The sequence below is a fragment of the Saccoglossus kowalevskii genome, chromosome 10 (genome assembly GCF_978046115.1).
Source record: "Saccoglossus kowalevskii chromosome 10, keSacKowa6.1, whole genome shotgun sequence".
NCBI lineage: Eukaryota > Metazoa > Hemichordata > Enteropneusta > Harrimaniidae > Saccoglossus > Saccoglossus kowalevskii.
In genome coordinates this window covers 12,275,119-12,302,382 of record NC_140650.1, presented here as the reverse complement: position 1 = coordinate 12,302,382, position 27,264 = coordinate 12,275,119, and the positions used below count along the sequence as shown (strand labels likewise).

General features: G+C 35.1%; 1 protein-coding gene across 1 annotated transcript; it reads right to left on the bottom strand.

Annotated features, from left to right (window-relative positions):
* Window positions 1-5,042: 5,042 nt before the first annotated feature.
* LOC102809613 (galanin receptor 2b-like) lies at window positions 5,043-6,086 on the bottom strand. The gene has a single exon (XM_006820966.2). It carries the CDS (start codon window positions 6,084-6,086, stop codon window positions 5,043-5,045), a length of 1,044 nt encoding a protein of 347 aa, XP_006821029.1.
* Window positions 6,087-27,264: the final 21,178 nt, after the last annotated feature.

The following is a 27,264-nucleotide window of genomic DNA, read 5'->3' as shown; positions in this document are numbered from 1 at the left end:
GTGTACAGAATTTGATACCCAATATAATCGGCAGAGAGTAGAATCTAGAGACTATTGTGACAGACTTGTTGTTGTACAACCTGGTATAATAAATCGAAATATGAATATGAATCACGTGACAAACATGTTGTTAATTGACTGATGTAAATAGAATAAATTTCTTCTGTTTCTTATTGTTACAGCACTCCGTCACCAATTAATAAAATAACTTCGTGTTTGGAGAAACATTCATTCAAATATACATTTGAAATATAATATTTTAAAAATGTAATCACGTAAGCGGTTTTTTTTTCGTTCATTTTTTTTCGAACAGATTTGTATCTTGTCAAAAAGCTCTAATTTGGTTATATCTTTGATTGGAAAACAATTTTCAAAGTCTCAGCATAATAATACTGTTTCTCGTGTTGCAACACTTTTTCAAACACGAGGAGCTGTTACCTTATGTTTTAAATATGTTCTTTCAAATACAGCTCTTGTGGTAATTAATAATTTTATTGTTATGATCTTATCTTTCATTTAGGTGATTCAAAACCTTTTGATTTCTCTGCTCTGGGACTCCACTTTCTATATTTATTTCTTGGAGGCACAGCTGTTGCTAATCAACGCTAATATGAACAATCTAGTCTTCTATGGCAGTTTCACAGTGAAATATTTACGTTAAAATTACAGACCAATACTGAAATCAATCTGATTAAAATCTGATGTAGTGTACGGGCTTTAACTATTGTGGCTATAAACTTATTTTAATTTTATTTTTTATTACTTTTGTTATTAATGCCCTTTTATTTTATTATTTTACTTTGATTTTGTGATTTTATTTTAATTCTGCCCTACCTACATCTGATCCGACGCCTATGTAAGTCCCGTTCAAATCTCGCATAAGTAACAGCCAATCACAGCCCTCCTTTTATACAGGCTGTCGGTTGCTTACTTTTCAGTGTAGCGATACTCTACGGGCAACCTTTCTGTACATTATATTTTGCCCACTTGAATAAACCATTAATAGAAAATTGCTAGTATATTTTTATTTGCAAAAGAAATTCCACAGCATTTTACAATTTTTTTCATTACATTGAATATTTTCTTCACTTCCAACAAATGTGTACACTTCCAGATACATCTTCGCCAACCAAGGTTCGTTCAGTCAGTCATCGTTTCAATTTTACATCACTGAGCATAATTATCTAGAATGAAAGCAAAAAAATAAGTAAATCGTAATGATTAGAACACTGTAAACAGCTATAGTAAACAATGCAAACTGATTTTAAATTGTATAACGGTCACCGGCCCACAGCATCGACGCAAAAAATTGGAGCAAAAAAATATTTCCTGATCAATTGCGATGTGTTCCAATAAAAAATATTTTATTCCAGTCCAAATCAGCTCAATTACTTTAATGAAGAGTTATTGTATAATGTACAAAATGATGATACAATTTGATGAATATTTACAGCTACGGTTCCAATACCGTAGACGATGTTGTCCCGATCTTCAACAAAACATCACCCGTCTCCAGGGCAGGCGACTGGAAAAAGACACTGGTGTTCGGTCGAAACAGCGGAAACAAAATCGTCACTCCCAGAATAACTATGCAAAATAACGATCTAAAGTCGAACCATTCGAGCCACAATATTAACATAAAAATGACTTTCGTTGCATTTGACAATGATAAACTTACCGAAAAGCCGTGTTATTCTCGGTCGCTAACGTCGGTATAATCCGCCATTTTATTTGAGTGTGTTTGCCACCCGACTCCGCCCGGTGACGTCATCGTGTGCGCTATAGAAGGAGGTATGTGATTCGTTGTCTAAAATCGTCGATAGTGGGTCTCGTTGAAATCTCGTTACATAGGCGTCGGATCAGATGTAGGTAGGGCGGAATTAAAAAAATCACAAAATCAAAATCAAAGTAAAATAATAAAATAAAATAAAATAAAAGGGCATTAATAACAAAAGTAATAAAAAATAAAATTAAAATAAGTTTAGCCAAAATAATTAAAGCCCGTACACTACATCAGATTTTAATCAGATTGTACTGAAATGTGAATATTCGTGAGTGATACTTAAGCTGATTAGTGTTTAGATTCATAACTATTATACGTTGTAACTGTTTTCTGCGAATAGAATAGATACTGTACCATAGTTACATGTTACCATCTATTGCTACATTATTTATTTATGCCTTTCATTGGTCGCCTAGCTCAGACAAATACAACGTACGTGTGCGTACGTAAATGAACTGCGCAAATAAAATGTAAGAACTGATAATATGATTACGCAATAAATCAACATGTATCACATAGTAATATACGATACACAAGGAATTGTAACATTCGCCTTGATAACATGAATAGAGGTTCTAAACTATGGGTTATACCCCGTGGCCCAGTAAAGAGTCACAGCTAGTACTGATTGTTTTGGCTTATGAATGCTCAAATCTCATTGGATGATAAATGCAATGATACAGAATGTATATTAAATTATATTGAGATAACAGTTATCAAATAAATACGTGTTGTGTGTAGGCATTATTCGCAATCTCGTGATTTATAAACCTATTTATTCGTGTGTCAAAAGCAGTGTAATTCTCAGTTCACCCTTAGACGCCCATCCATTTTACTGTTATATGCATACAATCTTTGCATACCTGTACATTATCATATATTAAGTAAACCTCATGAGAATGCACAGTAATTCATTGCATTGTGAAATTCTTTCTTTTCTGTTTTTTTCAATTGAACTGCATTATCTGTCTCTGCCCTGTTATCATGCATTAATAGGTAGCGCGTCGACTTTTAATACAGCATATATAGTAATGCGGTTACGAGAATGTATAGCAGGGATTTTAGGTGTCTTGCGAAGTACCATTAGTACATATTCAAATACATTTACTCTTTTATCGGGAATTTCGAATAAAAGGAAACAATTAAAAATTTAAATTAAACTATTGTAGAATTGTGTATATTCTAGCATGTACAGAAATGTATAGATTATTATTTAATGACGTGTTTTTGTATTCAGATTTATAAATATAATCATCCTTTTTAACAACGTAAATAAGCCCGCATTCCACTCCTTTCACTGAACATGTGACACAATATAAGTGTGTATCTCAATTGTAATATCCAACGCAAGTGATTAAGGAATAGTGTATAATGCATAATATGGGGTGCGTGTACATATCACAGAACAGTGAATACAAACATTTCAGATTTATGTAGAGTGTAATTATAGACATCGTTAGACTCCAGTTCAAGCCGTATGATATGTAACACGTGCGTTGAGATTGAAAATCTGTACTCACATTAACTATTGAATAAAAGACAGCGGCGAAAGCACCAATTTCAGGACCAAATTGCAGAGCAGATTTGTTGTACCTTGGTATTCTATTTTCACAACAATATTATTAGTATTATATTGTATCACGTACAATAATCGGCAATCATCATTTTCACAAATGTTTTCAATTCCCTAAATATGTTGACATATTAACATCTAAAGGGAGAGTCAATGTAACCCAAAATAAATTCGCATGTGCCAGCCTAGAGTCCCATGTTGGGTGTAGCTTTGAGTCAACATATGCTCAGAGCAATGTCGTGGTATTTGCAGGGGAAGTAATTGGATGAGATTATATTACATACAGACACCTAATCTTCCTACCTGATTATAGGCCTTTGTAATTATTCACAAATTATGTATGCGGGATTATGTACTTGTAAAGCACGGAGACACTCAACACTTTCCATATTATTTTCAATCGTATACTTGTGCATGCCTTACGTAAGTGTAACGACGCTTTTTATTCACAGTATTTACAAATGAAATCAATACACTATATAACAATTCTTCATAAATATCATTCTACAAAGAATATATACGAGGGTAATATACATGTAGATCTTGTGTATAGCACAGATGCATGACATATACACGAGCTGATATACTAGACCGGGCGATGGTTATCACTATTCCAATAGAGTATTGTTATTATATATAATATTAACAACCAAAAAACCGCGCCCAAATCAGTAAAACAAATTCAAAGTACAACGAAGTGTTCCTTATGTGTTCGTAGTAAAATAAAAACGGGCCCTAGAACATTTATTCTTTTTTAGATACAATAATCTTCTCGTTTTTGTAACATTAGTATTTTCTACACATCGATTGTACAGTTACTGTATTACAATCAACCAAAAGGTTCGGAAAAACATCACACGTCTCACTACACCGCACAGGCATCACTAAATTGATGATATTGCAACAATAAATCGATAAAGAATATATTACAGTAGCATGATGTATTGGACTGTGATGTAATGTCATGGCAACACGTGCAAATTCCATGTTGGTCGATAAATACACTATACCTCATTCATTTTTGTTTCAGTTCTACAAAAGGTAATTGCATTAAACATTTTATCCCAATGCTGTATGTGCTTCACTACTTTATGTTGCAATAAGTGCTCACGCAGCACCACTTAAAATGATTTACGCATAAGTAACCCATTCACTAATATATTGTATGTAAAATAATCCTCAAACCACACAAGCGCTGTGCACAATACAATATCTTATTAAGAACGTCAGCCGAGTGAATATGTTCAGTTCTCGTAGAATCATAAAACAAAATAAACGACTCAATATATATAAATATATATGATGAAAAGGTTTTCTTATCATATCCAATTCCCGAAACGTCGAAGCACAAAAAAGAAGACTGGGAAGTTTTCCGCAAATTAAAGTTATCGTCAGACAGTACCAAACGTGCCAGTAGTGTGACCATATTTACTACTCTCGTAGGCGTCGATACATACACACATGTAAGCCAATGTCGTTGGCGGAAAAGTAAATCAAATTTCTGATACAGAGTTATATTATACTACATACAAATTATGTAGCAAGAGTTGCATGCGGCAAGAGTTGTACAGTTTCGAGTGATGGTTTATTAATATAATACATTACATGTCCGTTTCCATGCCGCCGTCGCATGACATTCTGGTTGTGCGTTGATTGACAGATTAACATTGTCCATGTTTTATTGTATTAACCGTCAATGTTATGTTGAGATGATGTCGTCGCAACGGTTGAGTTTCCGCCCGGCTGATTGGATTTATTACACAAAAACACTTGTTTCAGACCTTTTCTGAACTGTTCGTATTGTAGTGTATAAATTACCGGATTGACGCACATGTTGAAGAGAGCAAACAGCACTGCGATTAAGTAAAAAGTATCGTCATAATTCAGGGGAACGCCGAACACGTAAAGTAGATCGTAAACAGTACTAGGAAACCAGCATATAGCGAAAGAAACGAACACAATGCATAGTGTCCGAACGACATTTCGTTTTGCTCTGTCCCAGTGATTAATAGTTTTTTTGTTATCTTTGTCCTGCGACGACGATTTGATTTCTTCTGGCTTCACCCTGTTCTTCAGAGCGCCGAATATCTTAATGTACGAGAATAACATTATGCCAAGGGGCATGATGTTTAGAAAGAAGGAGTCAAAAAACGTACCAACTTTAGACCAAAATTCGTTCTTTGAAGAAATCACGCAATATTCGCCACGACTATCACACAGGACTGTCCAGTACGACAGGTAGATGAAAGAGAACAGCCACTCGATCACAAAGATGAGTTTTATTTTCTGTATATTAAAGTTGTTGTGGTGCTTAATCGGGTGAACGATGCCGAAATATCTCTCGAGCGACAGTGCGGATAAGTTGAGTGATGACAGCAACATCAGCGCCCAGTACAAATATTCGGACCATATGAGTTTACAGTAGAGTGTACTATGCACACTATAAGACTCGATGTGATACTCGGGAACAAGAAATGTCACGATGAATACCACGGTTGCTAGCAAATCTATTGCTGATTGGTGCAGTAGGAAATAGTTAGTCAAGGTATGTAGTTTCTTGATACGTAAAATCACCAGACACACAATGAAGTTTCCTCCGATCCCCAAGATAGCGAATATGTAGTGAACTATGGTCAGTCCCAGAGTGCTTTCTCGCCAACCGAAGAAACCCGCTGAATAAGATGAATATTCGTCGCTGCCTATAGTATCGTTAATGTCCGAGTCAACCATATTGAACGTTTACCAGGCTTGTTAGAAAACTAGTAACTGTAAGAGTGGTTGAGAGAAAACGTCTATTAACGTTACGTTACTTTATCATTCCAGTATGTAGCGCATCCACAGAAAACAACAACGCGTCGTAGATGGCGCAAGTTCTTTGTTAAGACCTAGTCCGGGGTCAGCATAATCGGTTCTGTTCTGTATATGTTTATCTCTTCAGAGCTGTGTGACACTGTATGCCCATTAAAACTGTAATTGAGAAAGGAACGAAATATATAAGGGAATGTTGAAAGTCACGAAGCAGGTTGCTAAGTCCTCACATAACATTCGGTTTATAACTCGGCAGATAAATGAACAATTAAATGTGCTGTGATTGCAGACCTTATAACGTGACGGGGGTTTTAATGGTTTCTTTCAAACTTGGAAAAAGTGAAACATACACTATCATTGCGATCAGCAGGAAGAACTCAATGTTGCACCTAAGTACATACCATTACCCTCTTCAAATGCCTACGGACTATTTTTAGCGACGAATGGAGAGAAAGTAAATATATAATTTACACATGTTCGTACTGAACACTACGGTTAATGATTCGTGTAAGACGATTGGCCTTATACAGTAAAGAAAGTAGCAATGAAATATGTCAAGTTTCAAAAAAACGTATTGCAAATGCGACATACGCATTTTGAAATTCAATTTAATTATTATTAAACATACTTCATATCTCAAGCATTAAATTGGAATACAAACTCATCTACTGTCGAGCTTCAATGAAAAATCGACGTTCGTAAGCGATGTGGCGAGAAGCAGAGAACCTGAAGGGTTATTTAGCGGCCTGTCAAATAAACTCAGTCACTAGTAAATTCACATTTTCAATCTAATACGCTCAAATCGTACTCTCGTAAAGGCTTACACAAACTAGGTGTGCATTTGATCACCAAACACGTTTACGGTTTTTTGTGTTTGTTTGTTTGTGATGACATTATATTGTGCTAACATTATCGCTTCTTCGACGGCACGTATCACAACCACTCGTGAAAATACATGTCGCGTAAGGGGACAATAGAAGTTTAGCAATCGTCAGAATGTGTTTCCAGAGAATGCATAGAACGCACCCAAGTGGCCTAATTGAACTGCAGTGCCACTCCTGGAGCACGTGACGTTTTTTATGACTACGTTTTGAACCAGGAACAACCCCTTTACAAAGGGGATATGATCAAACGAGGTTCGGGGAAAATGGCGTAATCGACATGCCATTTATTGGCGTGCTCGTATACAGAGCAGCAATATTGCCTACACACACGAATATAGATGTGATCAGATTTTAATAGCGTAGTTGGAGGCGCCTTTATGCTTGTATATACATGTACAATTTGTCTAATGCAATTCGAAGGTGCACTAACTTTCGTCGAGGTGCATTGGAATTATTTAACGGTGAATCGGCAGCTTTAGCTTCATATATTTATTTTCTTACACCGATCTTCAATTTGCACTGTCAAACCCTTTAAAATGTAGGGTTATTTTAGATAGATTTAAACAAATTGTAATTGGATAGTCTTTTAAAGAATTTAAAATATTTATAATATAGAAAAAGTGAATTAATTGCTTGAAACATTGACCAAAACAGCCAGCTAAGAAACAAAATATGAAAACTGTAATACGCCATATTGCGGGGGACTTTACTGATTATTAATGTACGTATTCCCATCTTATTTAACATTCATTTCTGAAATCAGCAATCTAAAAACGTAGTACATCCCTAGAAGACTGCGTCTGCAAACAATGTGTGTTTGATAAGAATTGGTTAATAGGGTGAACTGACCATGTTATTAATTCTACGCGTTTGTTGTTTTTGAGTCGCCCAGGTGAATACGTACTATCGATCAAATGATGCTGTCATACTGTGTGTGCTTTTACATGCTTCATACACTCAAATACTTATCAAAGCCTGGACATTTCAACGCGTTGTACTCACGTCGTATATTGAAGTACATAGTTATTATTTTTTCATAAAAACGAACATTCGTCATGTTGGTGATATCTGAAGTGCGCAGGCAAACACATTGGTGTCACGTTCACCAGATGTAGCTATAATTACACGAGTGCCTGATGAATAAAAAAAATTGATTTTTTTTGTCGTTGTCTGACTATCGTTTCTCTCATCACTGACAACTTCGGCATTGTACAGTTATGAAAAAAATTGCTTAACGAGTTGATTGTACAATTAAGTAGCTTTGATAAATGCCAAAGCCTTGTATCAGCGTTGTATTTTTTTAACTCGTCACTCGTAGACTGACGATCATATTTGTCCTATTGTTTCTCATTTCGTCATGTCGTACTGAACTCCTTCAGACAGCAGAACAATAATTCTGAACATGATTCACATAAACACGCGCGCATTTGATGTCATAATATAATTTTGGTATAATCCTATGATAGCGGGATTAACACATCATTTGTTTACATTTGGTTTATAAATCAGGTGCCCGATGACGTACATCATGACTACCATCACCATACATTACCTATATGCAATGTAGAGGCTGTTTAATTGCGTTTTGAGGTTGGAAAGCCGGTGGCGTACATTCCTCTCAAACTACAGATCATTTTATAAACCTTCGTGACCGTGACCTCTGTTAATGTAGCAAACAGGGGAATGATATTACAAAAATATTAATACTTGCCGTTCTCGGTTTTAGCACACGCTGTGAACTATGGAATCGTTGGCGTGTTCATAATCAGCGTAGAAATGGCTTTAGATTTTCAGGATAGAGAGGACAATACTTTCGATTCGCATACCGCATCACGTACGGATGTAATTGTTCAACTGTGGATTCCATTCAGCCATTGTCGACCGTTTTCCACCAATCCACGAGTCATGTGCTCAGTCTCATTGCTGCTGTCGGTAAGTTCGGTATGCGTGATGGAGACAATCGGTAGACGTGGCAAATCAACCGAACAGCATATGTTTTGCTTAGCGAAAACGCAGAAAAAAACTCTCTCATAGGCGGCGGGATGCCGTAATAAGACAACACGCTGTGAGCAATGAACCGTTGAAAGATTTGCGGATATAGATCCACTATTATCCGATACAAATATCAGAAAACAGCGTGGTGCCAATTCTGAAGCGATGTCTATTTCGCATCCTACCGTCGCTGAGGGCGTCATCACGCATTCCGTGTTGATAGAAATAGCGTAAAAGTATTGTATCGATATTTAACCTACTTTAGGGAAATTTTTGTAGGTGTTTTGTTTACTATGAAGTAACGGAATTTGTATGTGATAAATACCTAACGCCGAGTTTGCTCAATATCTCACCTATCTATAGAACATAAGTGACGAGGTTCAAAAACTAGATGCATGTCACAAAACGTGCGAGCATGTTTATAAATATAATGTATTCGACTGGCCGATATTTTTCGCTTCAGAGTGACATTCGCATTACAGTGATTGAATTATTCGATCTGGAAAACTATTTGAGATGCACAACTGCTTGGAGGGGAATAGGAAACGTTAAAGGAAAGGCAAATAACTACCTTAGTGAAAAAGCTCTACACAAATATAAGTAAAGTGAGTGAGTGAGTGAGTGAGTGAGTGAGTGAGTGAGTGAGTGAGTGAGTGAGTGAGTGAGTGAGTGAGTGAGTGAGTGAGTGAGTGAGTGAGTGAGTGAGTGAGTGAGTGAGTGAAGTGAGTGAGTGAGTGAGTGAGTGAGTGAGTGAGTGAGTGAGTGAGTGAGTGAGTGAGTGAGAGAGTGGGTTTTGTGGGTGGTAGGGTGGGTGAGTGAGTGAATTCATTCATTCATTCATTCGTTCGTTGGTTCTTTCGTTGGTTCTTTCGTTCGTTCATCCTAAATATGCCATACTTCAGGTGTAACGAGTGTCCAATCCTTAACAATAAAATCGGAATTTGTGTAGAATGTTGATATTAATGAAACGGTGTTTGGATCGTCGGCGTGTTTAAGTTTATGTAGTGCGTGTGTTAAATAAAGGCTGTCTAAAAAGACACGGAAATGAAACAACACGATGAACGTGCATGTGTACACGAAATCGAAGCAATGGTGCGCGGTTGCAAACGTAATTTGTATTTTCTTTGGCATAGTCATACGTCTGCTCTGAGCCGGGGTCATCGTAGTTACAACGCATGAAAGGAAAACGCAGTTACAAAAACAGTGTTTGCACGTTATCATTGAGACACACATTTTGCCATTTGTCATACCGCTCATTTAACAGTCACGCTCTAAATCCATTATTGTTCCAGGGACATTTTGTGTGAGTAATAAATTTAAAAACACAAAACTATTTCGCCATTGTCTATTTGTACGTTATTCGCAAATATCCTATTGTCTAATATCAAATAGTCTGTCCGTAAACCTTCAGAATCTTAATATTGTCTGAAATAGAGCATTCATGGTACGAGTGTGATTGCTTTAATTATATTGTTGTTTTGCGATACTGATTCTTTAAGAAAAACGCAATACCATGTACAAAACGCGTTGTGGTACACAACAGCGTCGTCGTAACGGGTTACAGTGCGTACATAGACTAAATGCCTCTATTCAATTCCACGACAGCCTTGCTTTTATGCAAAACCAGTCAATGCAAATGTTACGAGTTGACTGGAAACCAAGGCGCGTATTTATTGTAGGCGAGCCCTTACGGTGGATTATTCGCGGAATTATGGGGGTTGAAAATGTCTCGCTAAGAACCTCTCCAGTTGGTGTGATTGATTCACAACCCTTAAATCCGCCACCAGAATCACTGGTTTGTTAGAGAGTATTCTGTAAAAAAAAATGCTACTTCAAACTGCTTTTTGAAATATAAAAATAAGCGACCACAAGGTAAATACAACCCATCTACGTTGCATGCCTGGTCATACTTGGTTGGCTGTCAATGTAATTAAGTTATAAATTTTAGGGTAGGTACGATTTTTTTTATTCTATACTAACCTTACATGGTCGCTGGTTAAGCTATATTTTCAATGAAGTGAAAATGAAACCAGCAGAAATGTGTTATAAATTAAATCATTATATATTAAGTTCGTTCATATATAATACAATTGTTGAGATTAGAATGGTTCATTACTTTGTTGATTATTGAAAATGAATTACGACTCCAAATTGAGGGCATATATTTTATATTCACGGTTTAGTACCATGATTCTGTGTGGGAAATTTCACGCTGTGTAATACACGCGCGTAACCAGCTTTTCTCTCAGAACAAAATTAAAACATGATCATCGTATGACAAAGGAGTGCAAGTACTATCGTTGCCGTTTAGTGAAACGCGATGCATCTAGTGGATTGGTAAAATTGTCACTCTTACAAGCAAGTATCACAGATGTGAACTTATCATCTAGAGTACGATCAAAATATATATCCCAGCCCGCGGCTAGGTTTTCACTGCAATGTAACATCTGTGTAGAATTAATCTTCAGAAGTATTGTGTGTGTTGTAGATTATTGTCAGAGCTATATTTATTGTACATGAAGCGATATTCAGATTTTTATCGCGGTGGAAATATTTCTTAAGAAAACTTTATCTCTCAACTACCACTGCTATACCATCGATCATGATATTGCTGAAAATGATCGAATGGAGGCTGTGCGTCTTTTCTGTATATGGATTAAGAATTGAATCAAATATACAATTCAGTTAACTGAATATAATACATATTGGCTAAACTTTGGGGACCAGGTGACCTTTATAACGGTCAATCAGGACAAGAGCCCTGGGAATTAGGAGTAATTTGGTGAAATACCCAAGTGTTTACAAATCGACTCGGTTATTCCCAGAGATACAGACACATTATTACTTACATGGCACATTTAATAGAACATACATATATGCGTTTTACTCACCCTTCAAATTGGTCCAAGGCGGTGAATTATCCTCCAGTTATGCATCGGCTGAGACGTTTACATCTGATCAGTCGTGGATCAGTTGTAGACTAAACCTCAATAATCTTCCGGTACGATAAATGGCTTTGAAGAAAATCATAAATGATATTAGAGACATGAACAGGCAGCAGGTATTTTCAGAAGAAAAATGAACTACAGCCGTGTATATGTTGCAGCTAGCATTGACCACAAATTACGTTTATGCACTGCGGTCAAATAGCAAATACAACGGAGCTAAGAATCAACCTGAAATACGCTGTTATTGCCAAAGTATACGAAAACTGTCGATTTAGAGCAGTGGGAATCAAAAGAAAAACGTAATACCGTTCACTCACATGGTAAAATTGAATAGAAAGACTAACAATATACCGTGCGCCGTTACGGTAGTGTTAGGAAGAGCGAGAGCGTGAGCTGATAGTAGCGGTATGGAAACCAGAATGGACATGTGACAACACAAGAAGGTTGTTTTATGCATATGCCAGTGTACGCACCCATGACACGGTACATACATTATGATTATAATCCACAGACATAATGCAATACATAGTTTTGCGATCGGCGAAACATCGGAAAGGTGATTAATGGCACAACTGTTACGTTGTGAGTGTTTTTTATTCGTGCTTCACTTATATGTCTGTATGTTTATTTTGTGATTTGCTCTAACTAATGATATGCTCTTACTATCCATAGTAACGATAAATGATCATCAATGATTGCGCAAAATGCGAACTCGTTTGACAGATCGAGTGCTTTTCGCAATGTTTGTAATGCCGCAACCCAGTTGCCATGGCAGTGTCTATAAACAGAACTTCAGTTACACAAGCGCACGGTCTTTAATATAGAAAATGAACACTGATATATGTTGTGAATGAAATAGATAATCTAAATATTCCCGAGTCAGTTATTTGACAGGCACCAATAAAACTATCGTATGCGCCATGATTTCAAACAAGTATCTATACACTCAAGGCCATATTACCGTAACTTTATCTTGGGAATGTAATTGTATACAGTTTGTAAATAGGTTCCACTTTCTATCACCCCAAACTAAATTTTAACAAGTCATTTCATTGTTTCCATGGCAATAATAAATTAATCTATCAATTTGAATATTTTTATTGTATATCATAAGCGGGATAAATTATAAATGTACATTGAATTTAAGCATTCTATAGTAGCCACATATACAGTCACTATCAATTGTGGACGTTCATTATAAGCGGCAATCCAATGTTTTGGGTGTTTATCCTACGATAAACCTACATATTGGGTGTTTAATAAGGAAAAGCTGCAATTCAAATTCGTCGGGTATTATCATAAGATATGTTTGGGTGTGCCACCAATGATACAGTTCACTTCTTCGGTAGCAAAATACGAATTTAGACATAATCCGATTTTGTGCTCACATATAGTGTTATGGTGGTGTTTTATGTATACTATAAACCTTTTTCAAATTCCCTCGTCGTGATGTACTTAGTGGGTTGACATTATACATCTTTCTATAGGATTAACTATATAGTATGTAGTTGCAGGTTGGCGCTTAATGAAGGCCTGGCTTAATGAGGATCTTCATTTTGAAGAGTCTGTTTATGTAAAACAAGTCGATATATACTGACTATCCTTCATCCAAACACGTGGATTGCATACATAAAACACCCAGCATGTGAATGACATCCTATGATAAATACACGCGCATCAAGGAAATAAAATGCAGATATGAAAATTGCACCATGTGCTAAGCACCCAACATGTTGAGTACATCATCGGATAAAACCCAAACATTTAGCTTGCACCATAGGATAAATGATAGGATAAACCCGAACATGTGGACAGCATCGCACGATGTACACACAATATGCGAATTGTACAATAGGCTAAATATGGACATGTGGATTTCTCAATAGGATACATGTCTAAACATGTGAATTGCATAAACTTGGGTCACATAATTTGATAAACATCCAAACTTGTAGAATTGATCTTCGACTAAACACACAATTAATGCAATATCCCATTGCCAATTTCAGTATAAATTGTAAATATATCTTCATTTTCGTTGAAATTGATTAAGCATGTACTGCTTTGATTAAAGCCGCCAAATGAACGTTCGATTGCCTTCCAATGGGAGGAATCTAATTTTTGTAAAATTACATGCTTAAGTTCAAGTGCGTCCGTCATATACATCTCAGTTGTTGTTTTTTTCTCGAGTGGAGGCGGTGACGTACATACAGTAAAATATTAATGCGGTGAAATTCGAAACTGCTGTCGTAAAAGTGTGATTGCATTATTGTTTGATATTTATCGCCGACGATGCACTTCGACGGTATTACGGAAAGACGAGAACTTCCTTGTTTGTACTATGACGTGCACGCATAGTATAAGAATGCCCTTCAATACCGCATTAGTTAAATAAATGCAATTAATGTAATGATTCTCTTTTCGGAATTTCCAAAGTACTGATCCCTGACCCGCAAAACTCGGATGGTTGTAGGATTAATACACTGGTCGTGCCTTTAGAAATGGGTCACCTGACGATGACAATTATAAAAATTAAGCATTCATGCTAGCATTACTATCTGATAAATGAATGTTTATTGTTTGAATAATTTTCTGCACCTAGGACAAAATAAAAAGCTGGTTATATGTTTTCAGGACTAGAACCATTCTGACAGAATTGACATGTTAATTCACCTTGCTGCGAATTGTGTCAATATAACTTCTCTCATGCATGTTCTTACCATATATATAGATAGATATCGTAAATGCTGTGTAATAAGTCATGCAACAACTATATTTAATTTGTTAGAAAATATTTGTTACTTTGTTATATGATGTACATTAAATGTCATAGCGCAATAGCATAGGCACTGAAAAAATACAAGCTAAAACAACCATTATTCAAAAATAGGTTTCTTATTAGTGTTGGCGTTAACTGTCGGTTCTTGTTCCTTGCTGTCAAACGAAAAATGAACATAGATTTCAATGATTTATACTACCAGGAATATATTAACCAACCAAATTAAATTTCCCGTCGTTATATTCACGTGCTGGTTTGAAGCGTAAGAGTTGGTTTTAAAAAAGCTATCATTATTTTTTGTTGCCTCAAAATGATTATGAATAAAACTCTTTTACTTTCATATTCACTAGTTGTAGATTTCTTTTAAATCCGGTGAGGCTAATTTGTGAATAAGACAAATCTCAGGAAATGTAGTGCCACTGTGCGTGGTGAGCCTATAGGTCGCGTTAACCGTTAGCTCCATGATGTGTAAACACGTGAAAAGTATTAGACTGACGTCACAGAATGGTTTCCATTTCGTGAGCATATTTGTCCTTAGCGAGAAGGTGGTGGCTAATTGCGAGTCAGTGGAACAAGATCCTCGGACTCTAATGACTCCGCCTAATGCTGCCTATCTCTTTCCTCTGATACCATATTCAGATATATACTGATTGACTGATAAGACATTTAACGTGGAGTCGATATTCATATGTGACTGACCTTTGTGCTAGGCGCAAACTTTCACACTCAGTCGCCGATGTATTTGACTCGTATTAAAACCTATGTGGTAATGTTCATGTCAGAAATACACAGTTTTCACCTGCTGAAAAAACAACTGCCATATTCATGTTGTAAAATTAAACATATGCCACAAATATAATTACTTCAATGGCCTTGCATGGAATAATAAATCAATAACTGAGGTGTGAGTGCTATAGTCTACGGTTTCCATGGATACAACAGCAAGGTAATTTTCAACCTGGCTTCCTGTATGATAAGCAGCATATTGGAACCTCAATGGTGAGCATATGTTGCTGCAAATGATATAATTATATGCAAATGATATGATAATCATATTAATATTCCTACGTTAACACATATATTGCCGTAAATAAATCTTTTTAATACGACTGATCGAATTAATGGAACGTATTTCTTAATGAATATTACTTTGAAATAGGGATTCATGAAATTTGTATGCAAATTATAATTCATAAAAAATATATTGTCTATTCGTGTGTTTCTTCCAAAACTGTGTATTCTATCAATTTTATCATCGATAGTCTACTGTTCTAGTCTACTAGCCAGCCACTGGATTGCTGGTTGTTGTTTCTGTTGTTTTTATTGTTGTTGTTGTTGTGAATGTAATCTTGGTCGCATTTCTAAAACCTTTGGGTTGAGCCAAATATTAGGAATAGACTATTTATTAAAAAAAATTATTTACTATGGATTCTGAATGTCAATTACTGTGTCGGAAAACCCACATTGTATGAGATTACGTCGGCTATACAGCTTATTTGCATTATTTTGCTGAAGCCAACAATGCAATCAAATTTCAAATATGCATTAAGAATATTGTTTAATAGCGTATGTTGGTCTAATAGCATAATGGTTTAATGGTCTATGTCGTACTCCATGGCGCCTAACATTTCTTGAAATGTCGAAGGTGACCCAGATAACATATTTTGCTTTATTTATAAGTCAAGTTGACCGTTGCTATGGAGGCGCATAAACTGGGTGCGTGAGCAATAACACATTTTCCTGGCATTAAGTAAACTGTAGATATATCATACTTGACAATGCGTCTACAAATTACGGTAATTACGGTAACTATAATGTAAACTAAGATGTTTTTGTTTAGCATCGTAGTTACAAAGTCAAATACAGGTTTTCTCTCAAGATAGTCGCTTACAGACTATATATTCGCACATCGTTGGTGTCTAATCGAATACATATGTATCTAGTTGTGACATCAATTAGATGCAAACATGAACTTGATGGAGTACGTTGATTATCTTACTATTCTGTTTTATTTCATAAACGATCGATGAGGATTGTCGATAGTTTTTTTGTCATAAAGACAGAATCCTGAATGTGTATTTTATATGAGATTTGAAATTTTGGCGTGTGTCATTTGCAACATTTCGTCATTTTAATGTTACAGTAACAGCATGTGCATAATGTTGTTCTGGTGCAAACACATTCCATATTCATCTGGAAAACATGTCGAAAGTCGATTGAATGTTAGTTTTTCGCATTTGAGACAGACAGACTGTCATTCACAATGTAAAAAATGATAGAATGTTATTTCAGCGCATGGCGGAAAATTCTTATATTCACCGATCGGTTGAAATGTATAGTACCGTTATACTTAAATGTATATATTAACAATACATATGTCTATTATCAGATATTTAGCAATGAGAAACTAAATAAAATCCTATCTCTAATTATAAACATGAAGAAAAGTAAGAAGTCTGGAGTACAAGTTAACAAAAGACTACCGCGATGCATGTAAATTGCTTTACATGAAGAATTCAAGTTTTAATAGTTTCAATTTAGCTAACACACAAATGGACAGTACTTGAAATAAAAAGCGCCCATTATTAAATGTAGAAATTAGTAACGCAAAATAACAACAGTATTGCATTTCTTGATCAATAAAACCCGAAACAACTGGAACCATGTACTTTGTAATAACCGCGATGCATTAATCATCCAATGTAGAGCACATTGGTGTTCTCAGGCACGATTTCATCAAATTTAATACGCGAAGGAGTTCTTAAGGAATATAATGCTTATATTCTTTCAATTATTATTATTATTCTTGTTTCTGCTTTCAGAAATATATTAGTGATCGCTTGATACGTCAAAACAGTTATATACACGTGTATACGTGTCGGTACATTAATTGTGCCCGGGAATACATGTCTGCTGTGTTTAATGAGTGAACAAGCTGGACAAGTCAATACGCTGAAACGCCACGTCGTGTTAGTGTTTTTCATCATTGACAGCATTAGCATTTCTAAAGATCGTATGCATAGTGATGGTGGAATTTAAAATGGAATTAAGAAATATGTTGGTGTAGGATTTGTTCACGCTGTATTACAACACAAATGTAATTTGTGACCGTGTGTTTATTGTTTTCACTTTGTATTAGTTTATTATTACTATAGTTCGTAAACATTTGATAGATGAACTCAAATACAGCTAATTTGCATGTCAAGACGTTGGTTGAAAATGGAATTGCCGTAGTACACTCAGTGATTCTATCTGCCGAAATTGGTTATACATATTCGCCCAAGGTTAACGTCAAACAAATTACTTTTCTAACGTTGATGGCATTAAGATTAGTGAAACATCGGAAGATTTGAAACTAAGAATTAATGTGAAAGTGGTTGCTCATTCGATGATGCTAATTGATCACGCTAATAAAAGCAATTGTATTATTTTCTTAAGTCAATTGTAAACTTGAAGTTGATGGGTTTACGGCTATTTTAGACGTGTGTAATGGACACATAAAATGCATGTACAATATCGCGTCTGAGTTGATAATAGACTCATAGCTAGAAACGCGTGTATTACTTTATTTGGTATACACCGTGTTTGTTCGACATCGTGAGATATGTCTTTTAAGCAGCACGTTTTCGTTGCACAAATATAATACACGCATGGTGGTTGAAAGTAGATAAGTTCTATCTCTCTTTTGTTCGGTTGTTCGATGATATAGCACGTGTGTGTGACAGAATAATGTAATGTACCGTGTCGCTGTTTGTTAGTGTGTGTACCATTGCACATTTAAATCGCCTGAAATTGCGCGAAGCGTGTCATGAAATTCAATTAACACGAAGAGAGTAAAGGATTAGTGTGAAAAGTTACAAGTCTCAAGTGAAATTCCCATCGGATTTGATTATTTTGTTAATTTCAAAGATTGTCTCTTGGGCTAAAAACAACAGTTTTTTTGGTTAAGCTCCGAATAATCGAAGTGTTTTACAAACAGTTTGCCGAATGAAGATTGACAAGCGGGGTAAACTTCGTGTATGTTCCATTGAGACTGGACATTATTGTAGTCTAGCGTTTTCACTGTAGCGTTTATACAGCATTACTATTTCATACAATGACTTTCGAACAAATATAGTTACGGAACAGCTCGGGATACGACGCATTTCCGTCTGTAATGTACAATATGTATTATTCCTCATGCCCACTCAGTTTGCCTAATGTCGCATGTAATACTATCCATCTTTTATGCAATATATCGAAGGTCAACTTGCGTGGTACAAAGTACCGGTACGGTAGTTTCCTGGGCTGCTTCACTTAAACGGCATGACGTATTGTGCACATCCGTGACCAAAATAGTCCCTCTATTAACTACGTCGGATGAAGCTCAACCAACACGCTGTATATATGCCTCGGGAGTTTTCAATTTTGTCGTGATTTATACATTTACGCCATTTATTAGGATTTCCTTTCGGGGTTTTCACATAGAAGGAAATTAAATTACCAACTCAGGGGCACTTGACGGTTTCCCAGTAACAAAGTAAATCCGTTCGGTGGGATTACTGTATAAACCAATACTAATTAAAATTTGATTTTCAAGGACATATATATTTATTATGCAACTGTGAAACACATGTAACTTGCAATGATATTGCATATGTCGCTTATCTTCGTATTTGTTCGTGTTTTGATTTGTTTACAGACAGCAAAGCAGGTGATATGCAATGATGTATAACATTGCGCCACGTTAGTAAAACAATTATCAGTGTTCTACTAAATATTTAAGCACAAGAATATTTTGTAGTTAAATGATCTGAATTCCTTCAATTATAACACTGTTACAATGCGATTAATGTTAGCTGATTCGTTAAAAACGCGAAAAAAAATTAGTTTATGTTGTATTGTCGACGCTCACATTTCAATATGATATACCCGTAAGTTCATGTCGAAGAATTTAGACGTGCCGTGGACTGTGTTTACAATGAGCTGGTTTGTACAGATATACTAAATTAGTCATTGTAACGTTAAGTGTCCTATGTGTATGGTTAAAATATGTATAACTCTGAAAACAAAACAATATTTGTTTATGTGTGCTGTAGGTATTCATAATTGCTGACCTTCTTTACGAGATTCAATAACATTTCGGCTTGGATTTTTTTTTATTGTTTTATAAATCTTACATCAGTTACCGTCATTAATCATAGTTTCTGATTGTACGAGATAGGATTCACATTCAGTATTATACTACAATGGCGGATGATTATAAATTATAAATTTACATCACTCTGCTTCAAGCTGTCATGCATAATTCCTCGACTGACGACCATCGAATCATAAACCAACAGCAATCCGTATTAGAATGCATTCAGTGGTACAGTATATACACGATTAATTGTTATCAGTTCGTCAAAATATTAACAAAATATGAGTTGAGAAGCCGTGATTAGTGAGTTCGAATTTCGTATTTTATATTGTTTATATGCTCGTTATTTGTCTGTACTGTAGTTATGGTAACAATTGAGGCATCCTGTGTTCGAAAGAATTATTCGATGATCGGTAATTAACATTTTCCTTGTGTCGTATTAATTCATCAATACGCTAGCTAACATATGAATATGATATATAATACCAAAACAAAAATTATATACAAAATAATAAACGGTGTTGTTTTCTGGGTGAAAATCGACGAAATTACACCAAACATTCTGATTGTTCCTATGAAATTTGCCATATCGAGGTCTTTTTGGTAAAGTATACCAAGTCTATCACGTGGCGTAAATAACAGGGAGATGACAGAAACCTGTAGTTTCCGTGTGTTATTCCTGTCCTCGGTATTATTGTCACAGCGATCAGCAAATTACCATGGAAATGACAGCAGCTTACCCGCACAATAGAAATACACTTGATTTACATAACACAGTTGTAAACAGTCTCACATAATTTCTTGACTAACTACAATCGGATCAAAGCGTCAATAGCATGACTGATTACACGTTTATTTCAAAGCCATATGGTCGTATTATTCGAATGTAAAAAACATATAATAAATAACAATACATAAATGAAACGTATTTACTATCTAGAAAAGAGTAGTAATGTATCAATATATTTGTAGTTTACATATTACGTCTGCACTCATTGTTTAAATGTGAATACCATTCGTGATTTTTTTTAAATGTCGCACTCCATGACAATCATGTCATATCGTTGTCCCACTGTTGTTCAATAATAATATCACAATATAACATGATGATATTATATTAGTTCCCACACCTGCCCATAAAACAGCATATATCGTATATACAAGCCGGGAGGCTGGTTGGCGATCCGCTCCGCACAAAAACAAACAACATAGTTTTGGCTGTTACCATGGTGGGACATGAACGTAAAGCTAACGTCGGGTTATGACTAAAACCGGGGACCATATACGAAGTTCGCAAAGAGCATTCAGTCTTCAGAAGTCACTTAACATTATTACTTGCGCGTGTGTTGTAATAATCTTTATTATATTCACGCAATTTAACCCATTAACTTAGATTTCGATGAGATGACAAACTTTTTATTCCCGACCGTTTTGCAATTGTATTTTCTAGATTCTTTGATTGTATGCAGCATTTACAGTTCATTTACATTTGAAGTTCACATTTGCATGCTACTTGCTTTTTACGATGTAACATTGTCGATACCGGTGGTCTCTAGTCGGTGCGCAACTTAGCCAAGATATATATGTCTTTGCACCAGCATTTATTAGATGAAAATGGCAAAAATGTTATCCGGGGCCATAAATGTGTCATTAAAGTGTTTATTGGTAGGACGTTTATGAACTAATTATTCAACTTTATGCAAGCAGTATTAACAAAATTTCATGAAAAGTCTGGGACTTGTAAGTAAACATTCTCAAGATATGACAACTGGGCAATCACCGAAGGTTGCGTACTTCAATGCACAATGAGATAGTCGTATCATATTCTTCAGAAAATAGTTTTATGTCAAGCGCCAGGTTACCAAATGAATTCTGACACACGTCACAATTGTCAGCAGACATACTGTGAATGTAGCGATAAATGTATTCCCTTTAGTATTTTCAATAATATACAGCCATATATATTCACGTATTTTTCGCGTGTCCCTGCCATGTACCTGTCATAAGTTTAGTAACCAAAGAAATTAAATGTGCACGGTGTTGTTATCAATGATCGACTTAGTAAGCTGGATGACGTAGCGCTAGACAGGCGTTAATTCTCTGTGATCTAATCAGTAGATTCATTTTCTTCATATCGATTATTCTATATGCAGAGACTCAATGTTGAATTCATCTAATATGGTGATTACCACACACCTGTGTAAATGTGTATATAATCTAAACTATCAATACATAACCATTTATTACTGTTATTTAGAATATGAAAACATACAATATCAAAACTAATATTGTAGAATAATTCAGAATGCTACGTCTGTATGAGATGAACACTCCTTTGCTGCGTGTTCAAAGAACTGGTAACCAGGTAGATTGTATCGTGCGCAAAGCTCATTGAAAGGTTGAATTGTATACTCGGGAGTATGTGGACAGGTGGCATATAAAGACAACAACACCAATTTTGACTGAATGACGCCTTTTAGATTATCCGAGGAAATTGATAGATAATTTTAATTGATAGAGCCAGCGTCGATAGTTAACGTTGTGTACTGCCTTGTCTTTCGCATCGACCTTCATTCATTTCATTGTGTTACAATAACTGATTAAACTTAAGTTCATTCATTAACACGACGAGAAATGTCATACAGCACAACTTCCTATATGGCATCCTGAGAAGTATGATCGGAGATAAGAAATACAATTGTAGAATTTAATAAGGAAATACAGTTCAATTTGTGTTAATAGTTTGTGGTCTTATTTCCGTTTTCAAATTACATGTGCGTTACTTTATAAAAACAATACTATTTACATCTCATATTTCTGATTCAAATATCGGATTGCTTGAAACAATAATGATAATAAAAAATACTCGTTCGTTCATTATTTTCATAATAGTATACTTTCCAGCTGCACATAAGTCAAGGTTTGTTATTATTCTTTACAACAACTATATGTGTCTGTCTTTTTAAAATGTTTTACACAAAAGTACTTTATAATATAATATATAAATATTTAATTGATTATGTGATGTTTTATTGTATGTTATCACTGTAAAATACCTCAAAGTGCTTGATTGGGAAACGCATCACAATTAACATATTTTGTTCATTAACACTTTTTTGCACTTTTCGAAGTATTACGATGTATTACGACGATAACGCCTTGTCAATGCATATTTCTGGTGTAAAAACAACTCATGATGTATGTCTAGTAAAATCGCTTATCAAATAGTTGTGATAATAAAGAGATACACTATTCCATATGTCGCGATCATAAACAATTTATGTTTAATGAAATCGCTTCTAAAAGTGTTGTGATAATAAACGCTTTTCAATAGGTGTTTCTATTGTTTTACGCAAAAACATTCCAGCAATGTTACAATAAAAAAGAACTGAGTCCAAATGTTTTCATCACATAAACTATTCATAATTATGCAGATTACAAACACTTTAAGTGTTTTTAAAGTGGGACAAGTTTATTTTTGTTTAACCTTTAAATGTTTTATCCCAAAATAGTAAAAATGTTTGATGTTAAAACAGTAGTGTTGTAATATAAGCATTCTTTATTCTATGTTTATTTGTATTCAACCTCAAACCTTGCCATTAGAAGTGTGCATGGAATCATGAGAAGATGTACATTGCACAATGTACATTGCCGTATGGTAACTGTCATAAAGGTGACTGACAGATCAAACAACTCTGAAAAGACAATTGGAATCTACCAGGTGTGCTTGTGATGTACATAAGAAATAACCAAGGATGTTTACGACCTACTAAATTTGCCTCCGTGAGTGCCTGCACATCAAAGTTAGACAGCTGCTAGCGAAACCACATTCTGATTGGCTCCGGTGGAAACCCAGATGGTGAACCTGAAACTATGGCAATTACTAATAGACTAGAGGACAGCTGGGGTGCACCATTTTAATTGAATACTCTATGTGTTTCCTTTGCGATATTACAAAACAAGTGATACAGGTTCCATTTATCATTCTGTGAGACTTGTATGCACTGCTCTGCGATCTCCTGATATCAGCGGTGCTTTTCAGGATAACAGCGTTCCTCTGCAAGCAATACTTCTGTAACTCTTCTTTTTTGTGTATAAACAAGCCTTTCACTGTTATCAATTTCCACATCTTGGAAGTGTAAGTTATTACTGTTGCACACCTCCCTAGAAAATCCCCTATTTTAGTGACTTTATTCATTGTATTAGTCTTGCTTTGTTTCTTATCATTGTTTTTAAAGCCAGGAGTTTAACTTGATATTGTGGTTTATGTGTTCTTTACTTCCAGTACTATTGTCTGTCTACCCCATTCTAGCAGTGAAAGAACTTTCTCTCCAGTGTGAGTTTTGTGGGTGCCCCTCTCAATAGAAATAAGCAGGCCTTAAACTGTGACAAACGTATTTGCGATTTGAAGAAGAAAAAAACACTTAATGTGTTTAATAAGAAGGTGGGCAAACCTTGGACAATTATGATTCAGCCGCAAAATTTTCCTATTCGTCGTGTATTATCACTGGTCACTGAGTTAACTCCATGACAAACGTTTAAATAAACCAATGATCGGGGTAGGCGTTCAAGAACTGTCTCTGACACATACAATAATTTTACGAAACAAACGAGCTAACACAACAGACTAGATAACAACAGTTGATGGAATTGGCCATAATCTGACTTTTTATGTAATTGCGCTTTCTGGCGACGATGTCATAAAAATGCGATGTGTGTTTTGATTGAATTGGTATGGTTTTAAATTTAAATTTGTAAATAAAATTGCCAGATTTTGTATTTCAGGTCATATATTGAGTTTCAATGTCTTCTATATTTATAAATCTTACCTTAACGTCATTGTAAAATTATTGATTATTGTAATTTAAAATATTTGAAAATCAATGGCAATTGATTGCATTTTAGGAAGAAGAAAAAAACTTTGGCGTTTCGATAATGCAGCATAATTATTTATTTTTTTTCGGTATTCTATTTTAAAGTTTAAACACTGCAAATTCTTTGTTGTAAGATTTTGTAAGATTCCGTTTCATTGGAGTAATCGCATTTTGTTCTTACAATTTATACGACTCTATTAAATGTCCATCATAATTCTATTATGCATAGATGGCAGGAATGAATAATACCGCATAATGAATACTATTTCGGTGACGATTGCAGATTTTACAACTACGTATACGTATCGCCTACCAAATCAAATAGGTGATGTTGTACTTGTTTTCAATTATGATTATGCTTTTTATTATTACATGTTATGCCTGTGTCAAAATTGTGTAAAAACTGTCGCGTCATTTTGTACATTACATGACGTTTATTTGTGTGTTATTAGTAATATTAAAATAACAATGTATACATGTAGGGCTTCTTTTATTCATGGTTCTTATATATACTATGGTAGATCCTCCATGTGATAATGCATTTAATAATTCATCGATATTTCCATACAATTTGAAAACAATCCCAGTAATTTTGTCCGTGTAAGCGGTTCGTACGATAGACGTCATATAATCAGTTATTTATGCAAATGCCATGTAGGTTGACTTTTATTTTTTTCTGTGAAATTCAAAGTCATATACTGAGTTTAGCCTTAATGTAGGAATATCCTACTATAATGAATACTTAACATAACCACATTGTTTAATTAATGATTTAGAAATGTTCTATAAACCCTGAACTAATATGTCTTTTTACCCATAAATGTCACAAACTTGGCGCTCTCTGGGCATTGTAGTTATATAACAACACTCACTTTACATTTATTGTATTTGTTATCAATTCATTAATCAAACGTATTTTGATAATAACTCTGCAAATAATATGAGGTTATTGCGAGGATACTGCAAAGTATGCACAGTACAGCGGCAATATCGATCGACGCGCAGCGGAGCTTGATGCGCCCGCGTACTGCCGAGTGCATACTACCCACAATTTAAAACATGAAATAATAAACAGTAATATATAAAATAGGCCAGTCAGTCCTTTCAACCAAAGCTGGTTTTCGCTAAAACTCTATTCACAGAACACGGCGTGCTTTATTATACCATAAACCTCATATGTCAGTTATTTGTTTTGCATATTCATAAAATATAAATAATATTATAGGAAATGTTTAATAATATATTTTTTCAACTTCTTTGGTAGAACTAATATATACACGAAATTATAAGGCTTGTATTATACGCAAGTGTATCAGTTCGTAATGCGTGGAGATTTAATACGATGTCAATTTGCCTGAATACATTTGTAGGAATGTACGGAATGAGACAATAAACATAGATGCAGTTTCTATAAATATATTAGTCCGGACAACACTTGGAACTCATGTATCTTTAGCGCGAACACCACCTGAGGGAAAACTTAATAAATCAAACTGCGTATCACAAGAAAATGGTATGTACTATGTTTCTTCATCACTTAGTAACCTGAATAACAGCATACCTCCCTAACAGCGTGCGTCTGCGCATACATTGTGTAGACCACCTTAAAAGCTGTGTATGATTAAAACGTTATACAGCTCTATCAAGAATTGTTATTAAAAAAATATTTTAATCACCCGTCCTTCGCTTTACATTTTAATTTTAGTTTACGTGTAAGTAGCATTGTATCAGTATGTATCTATACATGTACAAACAACACTTATGAAGATCTAATTTGATAGTAAATCCGCTTCTCACGAGTAGGTACTTTTGAAATATCATTATTCATACAATTGTGAGTATTTTCCGTTTTTTATTGTCACGAATCATAAATGTTACTCATATTTCAATTCAAAATAATTTTAGGGATAATGTTGTATATAGTTCTTATTTTCACGATTTTACTGGAGCCATAAAAGTTATGATTGTACTTTACGACTTCTCAAAATGACACATTCGTTTAGTCTCCGCGGGTAGGTAATTGCTCGTTAAAAGAATTCGTTGATGTATACATCCAGGGATACCAAACAGCTAAAGAAGTCTGTTGATCTACTTTTGAGAGAAAATAAGCTATCTTGGTTGTAGTATATCGGTGTTGTGACTGACAAGTGTGCGACATGTTTCCTATCAGGCATACAGGCAACGCGTTCGTGTTTCATGTTTTTGGAAATGTTAAACAAGTGCATTTTCATATATTTCTAACGTTTGGCGAGGAACATATGGAAAATATGTCACGAGGGTAATAGATTTGATATTATCGGATACGAATTTGGTGTTATGTTTATTACATACACATTTCCAGCTGGTTTGTTAGCAAAAACTAATATCAAAATTGTTATATGTGTGTTCGTGCGGCACAGGTGTTTTAAGGGTCATATTTGCATACAGGGACAATCACAAATTGTATTCACAGATTTAACAGATTATCCGATGAAGTGTCTTTAATTTTCTGTAGAGCTTAT

Excerpts from the sequence above, each read along its gene's own strand:
- LOC102809613 (XM_006820966.2), bottom strand. The coding sequence starts at position 6,086 with ATGGTTGACTCGGACATTAACGATACTATAGGCAGCGACGAATATTCA.